This window comes from Herpailurus yagouaroundi, unplaced genomic scaffold (assembly GCF_014898765.1).
Source record: "Herpailurus yagouaroundi ecotype Mexico unplaced genomic scaffold, PumYag 28, whole genome shotgun sequence".
Taxonomy (NCBI): Eukaryota; Metazoa; Chordata; class Mammalia; order Carnivora; family Felidae; genus Herpailurus; species Herpailurus yagouaroundi.
Window position 1 is genome coordinate 28,849,983 of NW_024412376.1, and position 19,976 is coordinate 28,869,958.

At 35.5% G+C, this 19,976-nt stretch overlaps 1 protein-coding gene and 1 long non-coding RNA gene across 7 annotated transcripts in view; one reads left to right on the forward strand and one right to left on the reverse strand.

The window, feature by feature from the left end:
- The window catches only part of FSTL5 (follistatin like 5), a 795,291-nt gene extending 775,818 nt beyond the window's left edge, over positions 1-19,473 (forward strand). For all 6 annotated transcript variants that reach the window (XM_040471352.1, XM_040471359.1, XM_040471338.1 and 3 more), the window contains one exon: positions 16,960-19,473. In XM_040471352.1, the coding sequence (XP_040327286.1) occupies positions 16,960-17,662 (703 nt within the window). In that variant the 3' untranslated portion in view covers positions 17,663-19,473. The remainder of the gene's footprint in view (positions 1-16,959) is intronic.
- LOC121027731 (uncharacterized) lies at positions 8,226-11,859 on the reverse strand. The gene is made up of 2 exons (XR_005788900.1): positions 11,749-11,859; positions 8,226-8,508 (listed from the first exon to the last, which is right to left on the reverse strand). It is a non-coding gene; the product is annotated as an uncharacterized LOC121027731 (long non-coding RNA).
- Positions 19,474-19,976: the final 503 nt, after the last annotated feature.

The window sequence follows — 19,976 nt, forward strand, 5'->3', positions numbered from 1 at the left end:
CCAACTCACCATCCTTCTGGTAACCATCTGTTTGTTCTCTGTAGTTAAGAGTCCATTTTTTGGTTTGTCTCTTATTTTTTTTCTTTGTTTTGTTTCTTAAATTCCACATATGAGTGACATATCATATGGTATTATTCTTTCTCTGAATGACTTATTTTGCTTAACATTATACTTTCTAGATCCATCATGTTGTTGCAAATGGCAAGATTTCACTTTTTATTATGCCTGAAGAATATTCCATTATATCTTCCTTATCCATTCATCTATCAATGGACACTGTATTGCTTCCATAGTTTCGCTGCTGTATATAATGCTGTAATAAATAAAAGACTGCATATATCCCTTTGAACCAGTGTTTTTATATTCTTTGGGTAAAAACCCACTCTTGCAATTACTGGATCATATGGTAGTTCTATTTTTAATTTTTTGAGGAATCTCTATACTCTTGCACAGTGGTTGCACCAGTTTGCATTCCCACCAACAGTGCAGTAAAGGGTTCCTTTACTCCACATCCTCCCCAATACTTGTTTCTTGCGTTCTTTATTTGAGCCATTGCAACAGGTGTGAGGTGATATCTCATTGTATTTTAATTTGTATTTCCCTGACGATGACTGATCTTGAACATCTTTTCATGTGTCTGTTGGCTACCTGTATGTCTTCTTTGGAGAGGTGTCTGTTCATTTCTTCTGCCTATTTTTAATTGAATTATTTGTTTTTGATGTTGACTTGTATAAGTTCTTTATGTATTTTGGATACTAACCTTTTCTCAGATATGTCATTTGCAAATATCTTCTCCCATTCAGTAGGCTGTCTTTTAGTTTTGTTGGTTATTTCCTTTGCTGCACAGGTTTTTATTTTGATGTAGTTCCAATAGTATATTTTTGCTTTTGTTTTTCTTGTTTCAGGAGACATATCTAGAAAGATGTTGCTATGGCCAATGTCAGAGAAATTACTGCCTGTGCTCTCTTCTAGGATGTTTATGGTTTCATGTCTGATATTTAGGTCCTTAGTGAATTTTGAGTTTATTTTTGTGTATGGTATAAGAAAGTGATCAAATTTCATTCTTTTACATGTAGCTGTCCAGTTATTCCAACACTATTTGTTGAGGAGACTATCTTTTCCCCATTATATATTCTTGCCTCTTTTTCTTGAAGGTTAATTGACTATATAATTGTGGGTTCACAGTCTGTTCATTTATTTAGCCACTTAGTAAGTGCATATTCAAGATTGAAACATTGAGCAGTTATAATGAGTGCTACCTGGGCTTTTTATCCAGACTTAATACATACTCTTTTATTTCTATCAGCACATAGAAATATATGATATATTTTTTGTTACAAAAGTAGACTATTCTCTTTGAACAAAGATGGCAGACTTTAAAAAATGAGCTAATTCTGTCTCTAAACTTGATCAAAAAGTGAAACTTTGGGTTATTTACCTTCAGTGCAAGCATGGGCTTTGTTTAGTTTCTTATTAATGGTTTAATCATATCATCCATACAATATTGTGCTTTTTTGTTATAACTTCACTGAATGAACATTAATCCTAAATTAGTGTTTTATATTTTTAACATGTGTACTCTATTGCATCAAGTGTCTCTATTACCATTTACATATTCATTCATATATGGTCTTTTTGGTTGCTTACATATATTTACTACAATACATAATAATATTATGAGTGTATTTATACACAAAGCTTCATTCCTGTTTATTATTGTTTTCTCAGGATAGTCAACTAGAAAGTGAATTACTACTAAAAAGGGTAGAAATATGTGAAAGATCCTTCATGCTAGTTACTAAATATTTTCCACATGCAATTCCACTGTTATTAGCAATATAAGTGCCAATTTCATTGAACGCTCTTTACCATTATATATTCCTAATTTGTGAAATGAAAATGATGATTAGAGACTAAAATGTCTCTAATTTTCTTTAGTTGAAAACTTATGTAGCTGCTTGTTTTCTTTCTATATTTTGAAATATATATGCAATATTGAAACCATCAAGAAGTTTATATAATAATAAGTACTCCTTTTATAAGCACTCTTAGAACTTTTCTCTTTAGAAGACGAGACATATTGCTGAATAAACTTTCAATCCATTTCTTGAAACAATTACACATAAATGCATTAAAATATCTAGTATTCTTTAAATCTGGTATGTCTTCTTTAAAAATTAACCATTTTGGAGAGACCTCTATGTCATTTGTCAATAACCTATCATTTGTATAGCTGCAAGATTTTGTATAGTGTGAGATTTCTTTTTTTGGTTGTTCATAGTGTATTTAAGCATTCCTCTACTGTTTGACATTTAAACTATTTTTAAATTTCTTTATTGCAACCAAAGCCGCAGTGAATATCTTTACGAATGTTACTTTGTGGTCATTTATGAGCATTAATTAAGAGGAGATACTGAGAGATGTTATTGCTTCTTTAAAGCAGAGTCATATTTTAATTTTAAAAGGTAACATCAAATCATTCTCCAAAAAGCCTAAATTATCTATGCTTCTAACAGTAGTACGTGAGAATGCCTATTTGATCAGATCTTTACCAATGTTGGATTTATAATGTTTATTTCCTTTTTTATTTTTATTTTTTTTAACATTTATTTATTTTTGAGAGACAGAGAGAAACAAAGCATGAGCAGGGGAGGGGCAGAAACTGAAGCAAGCTCCAGGCTCTGAGCTGTCAGCACAGAACTGATTCTAAAGCGGGGCACGGGGCTCAAACACACAAACTGTGAGATCATGACCTGAGCTGAAGATGGATGCTTAATGGAAGGATCCACTCAGGCTCCCTGTTTAATTTTTTTTAAGAGAGAGAGAGAGAGAGAGAGCGCCAGAGGGTAAGGGGCAGAGAACGAGGGAGACAGAATGCCAAGCAGCCTCCGCTTTGTCAGTGAAGAGCCTAACTCAGGACCCAAACTCAGAAACTGTGAGATCATGACCTGAGCTGAAATCAAGAGTTAGGTGCTTAACTGACTGAGCCACCCAGGCACCCCAGAATCAGTGCTGGTTGTAAACACACTTTATTTTTGTTACCAATGGATTGGTGAAAATAAATACCACATTTTTTTTGGGGGGGGGTAAATTAATTCTTCCCCCCTCACATGAGGAATAGCTATTTGTTTGCTAAATTTTTTTAACTTCTTGCTTTTTTGATTTTAGTAATTCATTTTATAGTCAGAATATTGAATTCTTCTTTTATATTTTGCTCATTTTATGGATTGCATTAACCATTGTTCATTTTTAAAATATAATCACCTTTATCAAGCTTCACCTCTAGACTTTAAGAATGTGGGGTTTTTCTTTAAAAGGTATCATCTTCCCCAATATTTAAATTGTTGATGCATTTAATGCTGTTATTATACTGTTGTTTAATACCAATCTTTTAATACTATTTAGTATTAGTGTAATTTTAACTCTTTCACCTCTCTAGGTATTATTTTACACAGAAAATGAGTTATATATACATTTTTCTTATTAGATAGGTGATTATCTCAACATACAATGTAGCCTATATCTTCTCTACAGTTTTAATAAACCATTATTATTATTATTATTATTATTATATTTTAACTTTCACATAACACATATGTCTGCTTCTGAAATTTTTATTCTTTCCATCAATATTTTTATGTATTGTTGAAACACCACTAGATTAAGGCCAATTTTGAAATATATATTTTATTTTGTTTTTAATTTTTTTAATGCTTATTTATTTTTTTAAGACAGAGAGAGACAGAGCATGAACGGGGGAGGGTCAGAGAGAGAGGGAGACACAGATTCCGAAGCAGGCTCCAGGCTCTGAGCTGTCAGCACAGAGCCCGACACGGGGCTCGAACTCACGGACCCTGAGATCATGACCTGAGCCAAAGTCGGACGCTTAACCGACTGAGCCACCCAGGCGCCCCAGAAATATATATTTTAAAAATAAGAGGAAAGTACTAGCCACTGCAATGATAAAAATGAAGACTTAATTTGGTTAGAAAAGAGGAGGTAAAATTATCCATCTCTAAAAATGATATGACTGAATATAAATAACAGTAGAATATAGGCTGGAGACCTAAAACAAAGAAATTCAAAATGTTAAGGGGCACAAAATTAATATCAGAAATTAATAACTTTATGCATATGAACGAAACCAATCAGGAGATATAATGGAAAAAAGAATCTATTATTATTAGCAAGTAAAAGGTAAAATATCTATGAATATACCCAAGAAAAAATTAATTTTTCTTGATACAACAATTAAAAATGAATCAAATTAAAAAATAAATCAGATAAATAGAAATACATATCATATTATTTTAAAAATGTTAAAACTCAGTTACTATGTAAATTAATAAACACCTCATATATCAACATTTTAATTTTTTTAGTTTATTTATTTATTTTGATAGAGAGAGAAAGAGAGAGAGTGCGTGGGGAGAAGGGGGAGGAAAAGGGTAGGGAAGGAAGGGCAAAGAGAGAATCCCAAGCAGGCCACTCTGTCAGCATAGAGCCAGAGGCGGGGCTCCAAGTCAAGAGAATCCTGAGATCATGACCTGAGCTGAGGTCAGAAGTTAGATGCTTAACCCACTGAGCTCCCCAGGTGCCTCATCAGATAAAAGTTCTAATCATGTTCTAACCTGATAAACTGAAAAGTTTACGTAACATCGCACACACTCAGGCACACAAACACAGATACACACACACACAGACACATACACACGCACTCACTCAAATAGCCAATAAGTTTTGAGAAAGAAAATTGTTAGATTCATTCTCCTGGATATTTATACATATTATATAGGCTCAATGAATAAAATAGTGCAAAAAGTATGAGGAAAGAGAAAGACTGCTGAAAGAAACAGAACATTCAGACATAGACAAAATGCATGTAGGCCAACAAGTGACACTCCAAATCAATGGGAAATGATGGACTATTCAATAAAATAGTGCTAATAGGTAACTGTCTTAAGAATAAAAAAAAATAAGGGGGGCCTCAGTCAGTTCGGCTCAGGTCATGATCTCATGGTTTGGGAGTTTGAGCCCTGGGTCAGGCTCTGTGCTGACAGCTCGGAGTCTGGAGCCTGCTTCAGATTCTGTGTCTCCATCTCTCTCTGCCCCTCCTCCACTGACTCTCTCTCTCTCAAAAATAAATCAACATTAAAAAAAATTAAAGAAAAAGAATTAAAAAAAACTGAGCCGTTACCTTATATGATACTTTTTTATGATAATGATCTCCAGTGAATCCTATCTCCCAGTATCAATGCTTTTGGTGACTCTCCTTGCACATTGCCCCTAAGCATGTTATTTCTTTCCAGGAACATAAGCAAACACAAGTGAGGCAAAGGCTTGACAGGAGCTTTCCCTTTTAGAATGTTGCAGTCACCTTTGATGGAAGTCTTGTGAACATCCTTGAAGGACAGAAAACCACATGGAGAGAGGAAGGCTCATCCATCTCAGGCTTTCTTGCTAAGTTCAGCCACCAACCCACCCACCAATTTAATGAAGCCACATGAGTACACTTATTATTAAGGAAGTGATTAAGTAAAATATGGTGGATATTACTATAGGTTTCCTATGAGTGACTATAAAGCAGTATAGTAAATATGCAGAGTAACACGAATATATCTTTAAAATGTAGTGCTGAAAGAACAAAACACACCGTATGAGATATACACCACTTCATCATTTATATGAATAAAAAAATGCAAACAAAACAAAATAAAACAAAGTCCTCCCCTTTCCCTTACTCTGCATACTGAGAACATATACACAGATTAAGAAAATTTTAAAAATTACCAAATACAGGTAAATTTCTAAACATATTTTATAAACTTTTAGCTTGTTAAACACAAATTACTCATGCAGCTTTACCTAAAGAAAATGTAAAAGTAATGGGAAAATAATAATACAACCACTGGTATTAATCATGTGCATAACTTTTACCACAGATTTCTAACTTAGTTCTGCTAATTTAACAAAGTACCGTGGACTGGATGGCTCAAACAACAGAAGTTTATTTCTCGTATTTCTAGAGGTTGGGAAGTCAGATATCAGGCTGCCAACACGCTCGAGTTTCGGTGGCGAGCCCTTTCCCTGATCTGCAGATAGCTGCCTTAAGCTGTGTCCTCCCATGGCTGACAGTGAGAGAGATCATATCTCCATGTCTCTTCTCTTAAGGGCACCATTCCCATTAAGGAGGGCTCTACCCTCATGACCGAATTTCCTCCCCAAAGCTCCACCTCCAAATAATATCACATTGGGGATTAGGCCTTCCACATACGAATTTGAGGTGTGGGGGAGACACAATTCAGTCATAACATTCCACCCCTGATTCCTCAAATTCATGTCTTTCTCACATGCAAAATGCACACATTCTATTCCAACAGTCCCAAAGGTCTTAACTTGTTCCAGCATCAAATCTAAAGTCTAAAGTCTTAACTAAATGTCATCTAAATTAGATATGGGAAAGACTTTGATTCACACTGAGGCAAAATTGTTCTCTAGCTGTGAACCTATGAAATCAAATATGTTATGTGCTTTCAAAATAAAATGATGGTGCTGGCATAGGATAGACATTCCACTCCATATGGGAGAAATAAGAAGGAAGTGGTGAGTAGTCCCAGACAAGTCTAAAATTTAGGAAAGTAAAACTCCCTAAGATTTTAAGGCTTGAGAATAACCCCTTTTGACTTGATGTTCTGACTTCCAGACCCACTGCAGTGGGTGGCCATGTCCCTGCAGCTCCGTAGGGTGAGGGTTGCACCCCCAAGCTTCTGGGCGATGTTTTGTCTCTTTCAAACTGAGACTGTAGCCCTCATGATCACTGAATCACCTTGGAGTCATTTTTTTTTCCTTTACCTTGAATAATAATGCATGTTCACAGATAAATAGCCGTGTGGGAGGGGCGCCTGAGTGGCTCAGTTGGTTGAGCGTCTGACTTCAACTGAGGTCATGGTCTCGCAGTTCATGAGTTCGAGCCTCGCGTCTGGCTCTGTGCTAGCAAACAGCTCAGATCCTGGAGCCTGTTTCAGATTCTGTATCTCTCTCTCTCTCTCTCTCTCTCTCTCTCTCTCTCTCTCTCTCCCCCCCCCTTCCCCTGTTCATGCTCTGCCTCTCTCTGTCTCTCAAAAATAAATAAATGTTAAAAAAAAGTTTTAAAAATAGCTGTGTGGGCTCATCCCATAAAATTCAGGACATCTAAGAGCTTTCCTTCATTCCATCCAGTCTCCATCCCCTTCAGTTCAAACTGGCACTCTCCCTGCAGGGGTAGCTGATTACTTCTGTGGTTCACACTATGTTAACCTCCTTATTAAGGGGCTGGTCTTCCCCACCCTTAATGTTCTTTTCTGAACAAGCATTTCCTTTTTTTTTTTTTTTTTTTTTGTATTATAGACAGGCTAAAATTTTTCCAAATATTTATGTTCTGGGTCCTTTTTGCTTAACAATTCTCTCTTTAATTCATTTATTTCTGCTCACTTTACTATAAGTATCAGGAGAAACCAAATCACTCTTTCAACACTTGGCTTATAAATCTCAGCTGATTATCCAATTTCATCGTTCTCAAGTTCTACTTTCCATAAAATGCTAGAACACTACCGTAGTTTAACTAAATTCTCTGTCAATTTACCGTAAGGAAATGCCTTTCTTCCAGTTTCCAATAACATATTCCTCATTACCATCTGAAACCTCATCAGGGTGGCCTTTACCATCCATATTTCTACATTCTGTTTATGATTATTTATGAATTCTCTAAGAAGATGAAGGCTTTTGGGGCGCCTGGGTGGCGCAGTCGGTTAAGCTTCCGACTTCAGCCAGGTCACGATCTCGCGGTCCGTGAGTTCGAGCCCCGCGTCAGGCTCTGGGCCGTGAGTTCGAGCCTGGAGCCTGTTTCCGATTCTGTGTCTCCCTCTCTCTCTGCCCCTTCCCCGTTCATGCTCTGTCTCTCTCTGTCCCAAAAATAAATAAAACGTTGAAAAAAAAAATTTAAGAAGATGAAGGCTTTCTCTCCAGCCCTCCTCTTTTATTTCCGAGCCCTCACCAGGAATGTCTTTAGTGGCCTCTACACAGCAGTATTGACTTTCTAGCATGCACCTCAAAACCTTTCAAGACTCTATGCCTTACCCAGTTCCAATGCTTCAGCCCCATTTCAAGAAATGTAGAAGCACCTCTCTGATAAAAGGTTTGCTTTAGCCAGTTCAGGCTGCTTTAACAAAATATCACAGACTGGCTGTCTTAAACAATGGAAATTTATTTATCATAGTTCAGGAGGCTAGGAAGTCAGAGGTCAGGATGTCAACATGTTTGGGTTCTGGGCAGAGCCCTCTTCCAAATTTGTAGACTGCCATCATCTTACTGTGTCCTCACGTGGCAGAGATAGCAAGAAATCTCTATTATGACTCTTCTTACAAGGGCACGAATCTAATCCATGAAGGCTCACCCTCACAACCTAATTTCTTCCAAAAGGCCCCACCTCCAAAAACAATGGGGATTAGGGCTTCAATACATGAATTTGATCTGGTGGGGGGACACAAACATTTATTACACAACAATTACTGAAAATATTTACCAGTAACGAAAGGTAAGAGACATTTTCTAAAGCTTTACCAGAAATAAGAAAGTGCTATCTAAAGAAGCATTTATTTCAGGTGGAAAAAAAAAAAATCAAGAATGTTCCTTCTCCCCAGCGCCTGAGTGGCTTAGTCAGTTAAGCATCTGACTCTTTAGCATCTGATCTCTGCTGAGGTCCTGAGATTTAGTCTAGCATCCAGCTCTGGGCTGAGCATGGAACCTGCTTGGGATTCTCTCTCTCCCTCTCCCTTTAACCCCTCCTCTCTCTCCCTCTCTCTCTGTTCCCTCCTCTCTCTCCCTCTCTCTCTCTGTCTCTCTCTCTCTCTCTCTCTCAAAATAAATAAATACACCTAAAAAATAATGTCTCATCTCCCAGCTTGGAAAGTTACACAATTTTTCTTTATCAGTTGTCAAATGATTCCAATTAGAAACTAAATATAGGAGCACCTGGGTGGCTCATTCGGTTAATCGGTTAATCTCATGATCAGGTCATGTTCTCTAACGGTTCATGAGTTTGAGCCCCACATCAGGCTCTGTGCTGACAGTTCAGAGCCTGGAGCCTGCTTCAGATTCTGTGTCTCCCTCTTTCGCTGCCCCCTTCCCACTTGTGTTCTGTATCTCTCTCTCTCTCTCTCTCTCTCTCTCTCTCTCAAAAATAAATAAATATTATAAAAAAAGAGACTAAATGTATATGTCACATGTCACAATCCTTACTTGATATAGCTCTGTATATTCACTAGAATTCATTTTTTTCAAGTCTCTTTGGCCAAGGAAATCTGTGGCTGCTGCTTTGCATTTGTATCCCCCGGTACACACTCTAGCCTTCACTATCTTGCTTTCTATCCCAGAAGGCTGGATACTATGGCTTCCGGTTGTTTGGGTCAATGAAAAGCCTGACTGGAGATTGCATGAAGAAGGAGCATGAGACCAGAGTATAGAATCCACCCTACCCTCCCACTGCTTATTCCCCCACTCCTCCCACCCCATGTCTGCTGTTTTGTAAGCAATCAGCTGTTTCTTTAGATCAAAGGAGACAGATACTCACAAGAGGCATCTCGCTATATAACTCCTTCCTTCCCAGATAAAGTAGTGACAACAGCCTTATTATTACTCTCCCCGTATTACTGCACTGCCTCTTGTGACCAATTTCTATTTCACTGTAAACAGACTCTTTATTGCACCCTCCTTGATTTATTCTAATTGAAATTTATTCCTTTCCTTCTGGGATCCAGACTAATATAAACTCTCTCTTCAAGTGAAAGCCTAGCATAACAGAAATGTAAATTAGTAGCTGAAACAGGGATATAACTATATCCATTCCTTCTCTCATCTTTGAAGAGGCTCCCTAAACACTTTTTGAAAGTCAGGGCATACAATTATAAGCACCCCACTGTTTGACTATAATTACCTTAAGGATAGGAATCATTTATTTCCTCTCCATTTCCTTTATAAGGTTGTACAAAGTGTACTGAACATAGCAGGGCGTGAATAATATTGAATTTGGTCATACAGTATCTAGAACCCAACTCATGACAAACCTAGTTCCTACTGAATCTTTTTCTCACCCATTATTTGTTTCTTGTAGGTATGCAATGGATACTTCAGTAGTATTTTTTTTATTAACAGATTTTGCTCTTGCCTTTGTTTTACTTTCCTTTTGTATTTCCACTTTTATATTCACAAATTATTTCTTTCTTCTAATTACTAACTCCATTTCCACTCTGGCATCCCTGCTCCATTTGTCAACTCCTGCATAAAACATATCCTAATCAGAAAAATGGGTAAGATTCAAGAGGCTCCTATTTTCAGATTTTCATGTTTTTCCAAAACCAAATTAAGAAAAGCAACCAAACTTTTAAAATGCCATCTGAAAGCACAGGTGTCAGTGTCAGGGTGTTTTGTTTTTTGTTTTTGTTTGTTTGTTTTGTTTTTTCCCTAAGTTTTTCAGCTCTTCAAAAAGAGGTTGAGGACTTTGGTTTTTGAAATATGTTCTGTAGTATATATGGTGTGCACAGAATTCTTAATAAATCTGTCTGTTTATTTATTTATTTATTTATTTATTTATTTATTTATTTTTTAATGTTCTGGACACTAGAAGTGATAGACCTCTAGACACTGTATTAATTCTATCAAGCAATTAGACATCATGAATATACTGAAATCAAATTATGCATTTATGTTTTGATTTGGCTTAGAAGAATCAAACTTTCTACAGATCAGAACAATAGGGTACCAGAGAGGGAAGACAATAGGGAATTTAGTATTCCAAAACACATTCCACTTTTTAAAGGAAAAATTTCTAAAAGTGAAAGTAGGTGAAGTAATGTTAAAATCTTTACTATAGAATTTCTATAATATACTTTAAAAAGGCAGGCAGGAGGCATCCTGTGGTTCATTCTAGCTTTTCCAACCTATGTTTTGAAAACAGAAAACTTCAAAGTAGTACCATTTCTCAAACGCATCAAAGCATTAGGTCTATTCAAAAACTGTCCTTGCCCTAGTTATAAATCTCTACTAAATGTGTCAATTTTATTTCTCTGTGCTTCCCATATCCCGAATATGAATGTGACTACTATTTATGAACAGGTGTGTTTTACTGAGCTATTTATGTGAAGTTCAGATAAAAACTAAATCCTCTGGTACTTGAGTAGGAACAGCATTCAATCTTTTCTTACAAGGGTCAGTCTGGGATAATAGAAAACAACTAAATATAAAGGAATTCATAAACTGGTGAATAATGGCTCATGTCAGATTTATGCTTTGTGCCCATGAAAACTCTCTGTCAGCTGTTACACAATGGAAGATGTCATTTCAACAGCACATTGTATATGTGAGTTTATATATTAATTATATGGAGAGGAAGTTATAATTTTTGTTTCTTATCATCTGTTAAGCATCTCTTACCTTCCAATTTAAAAAAAAAAACAAGGTACTTATTATCCAATTAAAAAAACAAGGTATTAATAATCCTGCCCACTACTATTATGAAGTACTAATTATGATAATATGTTTTGGATGTTGTGCCTCAATACAACTAATTCCTAGGGCTGTTGAAATTATTCTGCTCTATTTCAAAGAACATGGTTTCTATTACTGAGACATCAGTAATAGACATCAGTGCTGTTTTTATAACAGGATAGAGTGTCTGATGAATCCGATGCCCAAATACATCCAATCTGTACTTACAACTTCCCCTTTGCATCCATTGATATACATAGAAATACTTGTTTTAAAATCTAAGGAGGTGTAGGGACACCTGGGTGGCTCAGTTGGTTAAACGTCCGACTTCAGCTGAGGTCATGATCTCACAGTTTATGAGTTGGAGCCCCGCATCAGGCTCTGTGCTGTCACCTCAGAGCCTGGACCTTGCTCTGGATTCTGTCTCCCTCTCTCTCTGCCCCTCCCCCACTCATACTCTGTCTCTCTCTATCAAAAAATGAATAAACGTTAAAAAAAATTAAATCTGGGGAGGTGTAGATGGTAGGGTATGAGGAAAGAAGTCATGTAGGAATGGAGAGGGAGCATCAGGGACACTTCCCAGCTTGTAGTATGGGGCGGGGGGGGGGGGGAGTGATCTCACTGGGTAAATACTAAAAGTCAGCAGTAAGGCGAGCTGTTCAGGTGAGAATCTATGAGGACTCTGGGGAAAGGTGGAATTAAGACTCAGGAGATAAAATAATTGTTATTCTGCAAATCTTATGAGTTTCTTTCACCCCAAGCTTTGGATTATTAACATTCTTGGCACCGACCATGAAAGGTAATACAGGTTATTAATTGTAATTCTGAAATTCCTTCAGTAGTATCTCAAAAAGCAGAATAGGGGCAGACTAACTAACACGGCAGATGATGTGAGGTGACAATAACTGGAAAATTGCTCTGTGAGACTCTGTGATCAGACTCATTTGGGAACTGGGTGAGACATCTGGGGAAATCAAACATTACTCAAATGCAAAAAATGCAGCCTGGTCTTGTGGGATGTGGAGGTCTTTGAGCAGCTCTTTATTTGGCTTCATGGTATTTCAGCCATGTTTGTCTCTAAGTATCTGTTCTTTCCCCTTTGCCAAATAACTTCCCTTGCAAGGCTCTTGAATTGCCATGACATAAACTCTGACTGCAGTTCTCTGTGTCTTTAGACATCCGTGTCCTAAAGCTGCCTACAAAATTTTCTTTTAGTGAATTTCACTTTTAGTGAAAATTCTTGAGTAAGACAGGTATCTGTTTCAAATCCCATCATCTATGCCGACGTCAAAATCACCCAGCACACCATGACTCAGTGCTCCAGGCCCTCAACTGAAACAGCACCTCCAAGCAAAGGAGTGAGCTGACCGCCTTCGTTCCTAACAATGTGAGAGACTTGGTTTTTGGGTGAGGTGTGTTCCAGCCATAGATCCTGTTGGCACAAGTGAGAGCAAGAATTAAAATGTGAATTTCTATTGTCAGTGTGATCTCTGCTACATTCACAAGTAGAAAAATCTTGCCACATTTGAGTAACATGATGTGCTTATTTTAAAAGCTGGGAAGACTGGGGCACCTGGGTGGCTCAGTCAGTTAAGTGTCTGACTCTTGATTTCTGCTCAGGTAATGATCTCATGGTTTGAGAGATCTCTTTCTCTCCCCCTCTCTCTCTACCCCTACCCCACTCTCTCTCCTTGTCTCCCTTTCAAAACAAATTAAAATAAATAAATAAATAAATAAATAAATAAATAAATAAATCTTTAAAAACTGGGAATACTGGCTATATAGAAAAATCAACAATTTGTTTTTCTTTTCCCCATTTATGAATTATAACAATCTGCTGTCCCACAGGAAATATCCTATTTGATTGACAATAGGAAAATGATGTTAGTTACAGTGTAAAGCATAAGCAAGTTCTATTTATTAAGGATGTACTGTTTGCCTGGTAAGAACACACATTTCACTTTTATCCTCAAAGCAAGGTAGTACTTTTATTCTTTTTCTGCTAATGAAAACATTGAAACTCATGGCAGTCGAGGACTTTACGCAAAGTCACCTATCTATTACCTTGAAAAACTGGATCATGAGACTAAATCAGCCTGGACTGAAAACCTTTACATCCTCCAAAACAAGTTCTCTTGTATGAATCAGTTCAGGACCTCACCTTAAAGTACAAAAGCAGTAATTAAAGTTGAACTTTTTAAAAACATCTATAATGAACTAGATTGATTACACTTCAGAAATTTGGGAAAGAAAAACATGGCTCTAATTCTCACCAGCTCCAACAACAAATCCACACAATGCCGCGCTGGGAGGTCACACTTTCCTAGGTTTATTAATTTCCTAGTAAAAGAAGTGATTCCGAGAGTAAGTTTTACCTCTCATTTCTTACAGTCTGGAACTTCCTATACACATTCTGACAAATATTAGACAAACTATGTTAGGCCTAGTACTGTGCAGGATTTTATTATACTAAGCAGGCATGAAAGTTGAGAGCCTCGTAAATATTAATCACAGACTAATGAACAGTGGGAGATTTCTGAATATCAATCTGTACTAGAGGGAAATTTTGAATTAGAGACACCACTTCCTACCCAATAAATCAGTAGTGAAAAATTGAAGGCATTCTCATGCATCTGCTTATGTAGCTAGATCTCTAGTCCTAAAGGAGCATGCAGCATGGATGCCAAAATAGATGTAATTTTATCACCCCACATGGAGCTTTTGCATTTTTAACGGGACCATTTTTTAAAATTTTAATTACCTCCAAAAGAGGCCGGATTGTATCACAGAAAACTTGAGTGCATTCTTTAGTATTAGAGTTAAAATAGTTCATGAGTAGTTGGAGCTTTCTCATTCTTCTTCATTAGCATTCAAAAACCATTGCCAAGGGACTGGAAGACTCAAGGTTAAGAGAGGAGCTGAAATGCCAAAACTTGATTGGCTTATTGATTTTATTAAGTGTGAATGTTACTGCTTTTGTCTCTGGGCACATGTACAACACATAACATAAAAAAGACGATATCTTCCATTATTATTCAAAATTTCATAAATAATAGCACATACAATCATATACACACTTGCATATCCTTAATGATTATCCATTAATGGAAAAATATCCCTTTACAATAATCAAAGTTAATTATTTATTAAGACAAGTAGGAGAGTGGAGAGTGATATCTAGGATTTTACAGTGTTTTTGATGTTGACAAAAAACAATGGGACTCAGTTTTCAGTTTGAGGTTTGGTTTCTTTTCTATTTTTTAATATTCAGTAGTATTTAAGATCTTTGCTAGGTTATTAATATTTTAGTGGAAAAACTAAGACATGTTTTTTAATAATATTAATGTTTCTTCATATCATTATAATTAAAACTAAAACTTTATCCTAAATAGGTATGGTATGAGCTGTCTTTACTGAAATGACACATAGTTATTAAGGACACAGGAGAGAGAAGGATCCAGGAAATAAGCCGAAATGGTGAATGTCATTCTGAAATACACCAGAAATGTTATTTTCAAAATGATTACTTTATTCCATCTCGTGTAAATAGAATAATTAATAATTACTAAATTAAGTCATAGTATAGCAGAATGCTATAATTAAACATTAATCACTAAGTTGTCATTTTTTTTATTAATCATTTCCTAGACTCATTAAAAGCAGGGAGAGATATGTTGGTCCTTAATATATTCCCAGCACCTTGTATTCGGTAGACGTTCAATAAGTGCTTAAAACTTTTTTTAAAAAAGGACTAGGTATACATTGTAGTTTTTCTTTTGTATAGATGGAGTTGTAATCTCTCTAAGGACAAATAGTCTCTTCACCAATGTTCAAATATAGCGAAAATTACAATATGGTTTCCCAACCATATATAATATGAGAACATAGAAGCAGTTACAACTTTATATCCATTTCAGTAAAGTGTGCTTATGCACTTGCTGCTTTCTACAATTACAACACAGGACTGATGTTTGACAACATTCATCTTATCTTCTCTATGATATTAAAGATGAGTTTATTTATATTTTTGAGCTTGCCATGTGCTTATATTTGAAATTTTCAGGAACTATTACCCCAAATGCACTATATGTGTGTGTTATGTGTGGAAATGGTCATTTTTACATAAATAAAATTTTGTGTAAATATTAGCATATTGAAAATGATTCCTGCAGGTGACAATAACATAATTGGTTATCATTAGAGTTTTTGTTTGTTTTACATTGTCACAAGTCATCTTATTTGTTTTTTTTTTCATTTATAAGCACAGTCAGTGTAATAATAGATGCCTTTTTTTTATATTTAAGGAGCTTTTGAAAATATTAGGATGTGTTTTAATCAATATTATTAACAAAAAATAATAACAATATTATTAACAAATACTAGGTTGTGTTTTAATCAATATTATTAGCAAAAAAAGTAGAGTTCTTCATTGACCAGTATCCTTTCAGATATAATTTCGTATAGTAGCCCCCATCTCATTTTACCTTATTTAACTTACTTATTTTTCATAAGAACCCACTGGTCTTATGGGTCTCAGTTTAAAAATACATTTACATTCATCACAGGGACTTATAATAATTTGTAGCGAGTATTCCAGACAAATGCTGTGAAAAATACTGAAGTAGTTAAAGAGGACACCAAAACAAATAAGAAATATTTACTTTTAAATGAACTTTAACAGAAGATATCATAAATCTTTAAGGTTTATCATTGTTCAGTATAAGATAACCAATATAACTTAGATATACCACCAGAAACAATAACAATTTAAGCATAGCAAAGTTGAAAAATGTAACTTGTATTTAAAACTTATAATAAGTGTTAAAATCATAAAAGTTGTTAATCAAAGTAATCCTAAAATCTAATAAATAGAAGTTTAATAGTTTTCTAGCAAAAAGAAATCTTCATTTATTAAGGTAGTCCTGTAAAGTTTATTAAAATGAGAAAGTAGAAAGTGGTGGATAATTGTCTAAGTAGAGATGACTGTCACATTTTTCTGTTGGTCATGAGACAAGAAGGAAATGAAGTGAGTGAAATACCTATATATTCAAGTATTTTATTCTTGCTGACTTTAGTAGCAGTAAACCAAACTTGTTCAATATCAGGATTAGAGGCACACAAGATGATTTTTACTTTTTCCCCCTGTATGGTAAAAGTAAAATTTGTTGTTCCAATTAACTAGATATATTACTTTTAATTATTTTGTTTTCTACACCATGAGTTACAACTGTTTAGCTGTAATGAAGGAATGACCTAGAGAAGGAGGAGGGTGGCAAAATTTTAAAGTTTAATTCTAACACGATCGTGACACAAATTGCTGCATAGCCTGACAATTAATGTGTGGACTTGCAATGGCCCTTTCCACCTGCCCATGGTACATTTTCATACGGGATTACCCCTCTGTAGTTTCCTGTCTAACTCTGGTTTTCATCTTTTCAGGTTTGGATTTATTCTTCACAAAGATGAAGCTGCATTACAAAAAATTGATCTTGAAACCATGTCATACATCAAGACAATTAACTTGATGGACTATAAGTGCATTCCTCAGTCATTGGCATATACACACTTGGGAGGATACTACTTTATTGGCTGCAAACCTGACAGCACTGGGGCAATTCCACCACAGCTTATGGTGGACAGTGTAACCGACTCAGTCATTGGATTCAATAGCGATGTGACGGGCACTCCATATGTCTCTCCAGATGGGCACTATCTTGTCAGCATTAATGATGTGAGAGGTCTTGTAAGGGTCCAGTACATTACCATCCGAGGAGAAATACAGGAGGCTTTTGATATTCACACAAATCTGCACATATCTGATCTGGCATTTCAGCCATCCTTTACTGAAGCTCACCAATACAACATTTATGGTAGTTCAAGCACACAAACTGATGTGCTCTTTGTGGAGCTCTCCTCTGGGAAGGTTAAGATGATAAAGAGTCTTAAGGAACCACTCAAGGCAGAAGAATGGCCTTGGAACCAGAAGAACAGGCAAATCCAGGACAGTGGCTTGTTTGGTCAGTACCTGATGACACCTTCCAAGGACTCTCTCTTTATACTAGATGGACGACTCAATAAGTTAAACTGTGAGATCACTGAAGTTGAGAAAGGAAATACAGTCATTTGGGTTGGAGATGCCTAGAAGCCCTATTAGATAATTATTGAATGAAGAGTTTTCCAGTACATTGCACTTACCCATTGTTTAAATTTACAGCTTAACTTTTCAAGATCACACCCTAGTCAAACATAAGTTACTTGATAGACCCAAATCAAACAGATTTTTTCTTTTGCAAAGATGAACACAATTAGTAATATTGGTTGACTGGAAATATTTAACACGACATTTAATAAAAAAACTAGATCACAAGATTCAAATCTATAATTACATTCAAGCTAACAAAGTAGAAATTTAAACAATTAAAAAATAACTGCAGGGAATTTCAGATGACTTTAAGCATTTCATTTTGGAAGTGGTTTATCTATTATTTTTTCTCTGTCTTTTGGTATGCTTAAACTAGAAATAGAAAGGTTTTGTGGAACCTTAAAATTCTTACTTCAAAATATTCTGTCCCATCCACTGTTTATAATCTTTTGTGCCTTGAAGGGAATGTCACAAGAGGAAAAGGTAGGCTGAAAGCTGCATACTGAACACCCTCATAACTACAAATCTTTTGTCATTAAAAGAGAAAAGTTTAACATCTCTTACACCAAATCCTGTCTTCAGCATTGGTTTAAACCTCAACGAAATATCATTTGAAGGCATAAGTTGGACTTAGGTCGTACACCAGTGACAAACTCTATTTAATACTTACTATATGGTCTGCAGCATGCTATGGAAAATGAGGAAGAAAGGAGGAAAAATAATTATGAAAAAATGTTTGCAATGTATTCTCTATTCATTTTGCTTTTAATCATTGGAGTGCATTGTATTTTTAATGCAAGTTTGTCTGGGATGTCAACTGCTTACAAATGTTTATTATTAGCAGAATCGATTCCTTTCTTTTCATGTAGTCCAGAATTGAATCAGCAGGAACTTTCAGTTTTAAAAAAGTAGTACCATTTGTATCTGCTTAGAGTAAACCTCATATGGGGAAATTAACACCAAGAACTGATGAATATTAGCGGGTTAGGAGAATTAGTAGCAGAACTTGGAAATAAGGGGATAGCTCCACAGTGGTGAGTAAAGACATACTTCACTATTGCCTTGGCAATTTAAATATAACTCATCAAAGAACTTCATTCCTTAAGAACTTTCCTAAATAACTTCTGCTCAACTCCTACATAATCCTTAAATGACCCCCTCATTAACTGTGTGCTATGGTTTGAAACCTAACTAATCCTCTTATTTGAGAAACTGTAGAGAAGTAAAAATTATTGCTTCTTTTTTTTTTTAAGGGCAAATAAAAGGCCAGTAGACGTGGATTAAAACTAGAAAGTTGGTTTACTGAAATAAGCAGATAATTATCTAGGCTTAAAGTAATAGCTTACTTGTTTGGAGAATCTTTTTACTTATTTTTTTTAATTGTTGCTAAAAATGCTAATGGGCTGTTGAAATGACCTCCGTTTACTGAAGGTAATCCAATAAGGTCTTTTTTAAATACAAATTTTACTCAAGTTTAAATTGTATAAAACTGCTTAGAAACCTGAAATTTTATAGTGTGTAATATCTTATGTATATATAGCATCCTGAGCTGTGTGATACAGTAGATTTCTTCTTAGCTTAAGGAAACATTATGGGAGGTAGATTTAATAAACAACAAAGATCAGCTTATGTTTCTACTTACCTGCTTTCCTTTTTAGCGATTTTCTTCCTTGTGAACATGAACCATATAAAGTGTCTAATGATTTAATGTAAGTCTGTCTCATACATCCTTCTTCAGTAGCTTACACCATGTGGATGCTCTGTCTGTAGACATTGCTTGATAAAAGGAGAATAAACCTCTTAAATTTTAACGCTTGAGTTCAGTCAATGTTTTAACGCGCATAACAGTGTTTTGCTTTGTTTTTCCTCCGCGTGCTCAAACATAGTCTGGTACTCTGCATTATTTTGAAAATTGATGGGATGAGGTAGAGGGCAAATAAAGTGAGAACAATCAAAAAAAGGTAATTTAGTTTATCTTTTTATAGAAAATGTAAGTTGTATTGCAAATAATGATGTCAGTGATAATGTGGGTATGTGTAAACACTGAAAGTTTAGAAAAACCAAGGTAAAATTATGAGATAACTGCACTAAACAAACAAACAAACAAACAAATAAACACAACTCTATCAAATAGCATATTTCTACTAAACAGAGTAAAAAATGAAGTGATAGCAGTGAAGGGCCCTGGAATGAGAAAAGGTGTGAAACAAAGAATGGGAATATGATATGGGAGGTCCTTGACTGAAACTGAAGAAGTAAATGTTTTATGTAAAGAAGGTGATATTTGATAAGGTAAGAAAAGTAGGTTATGATC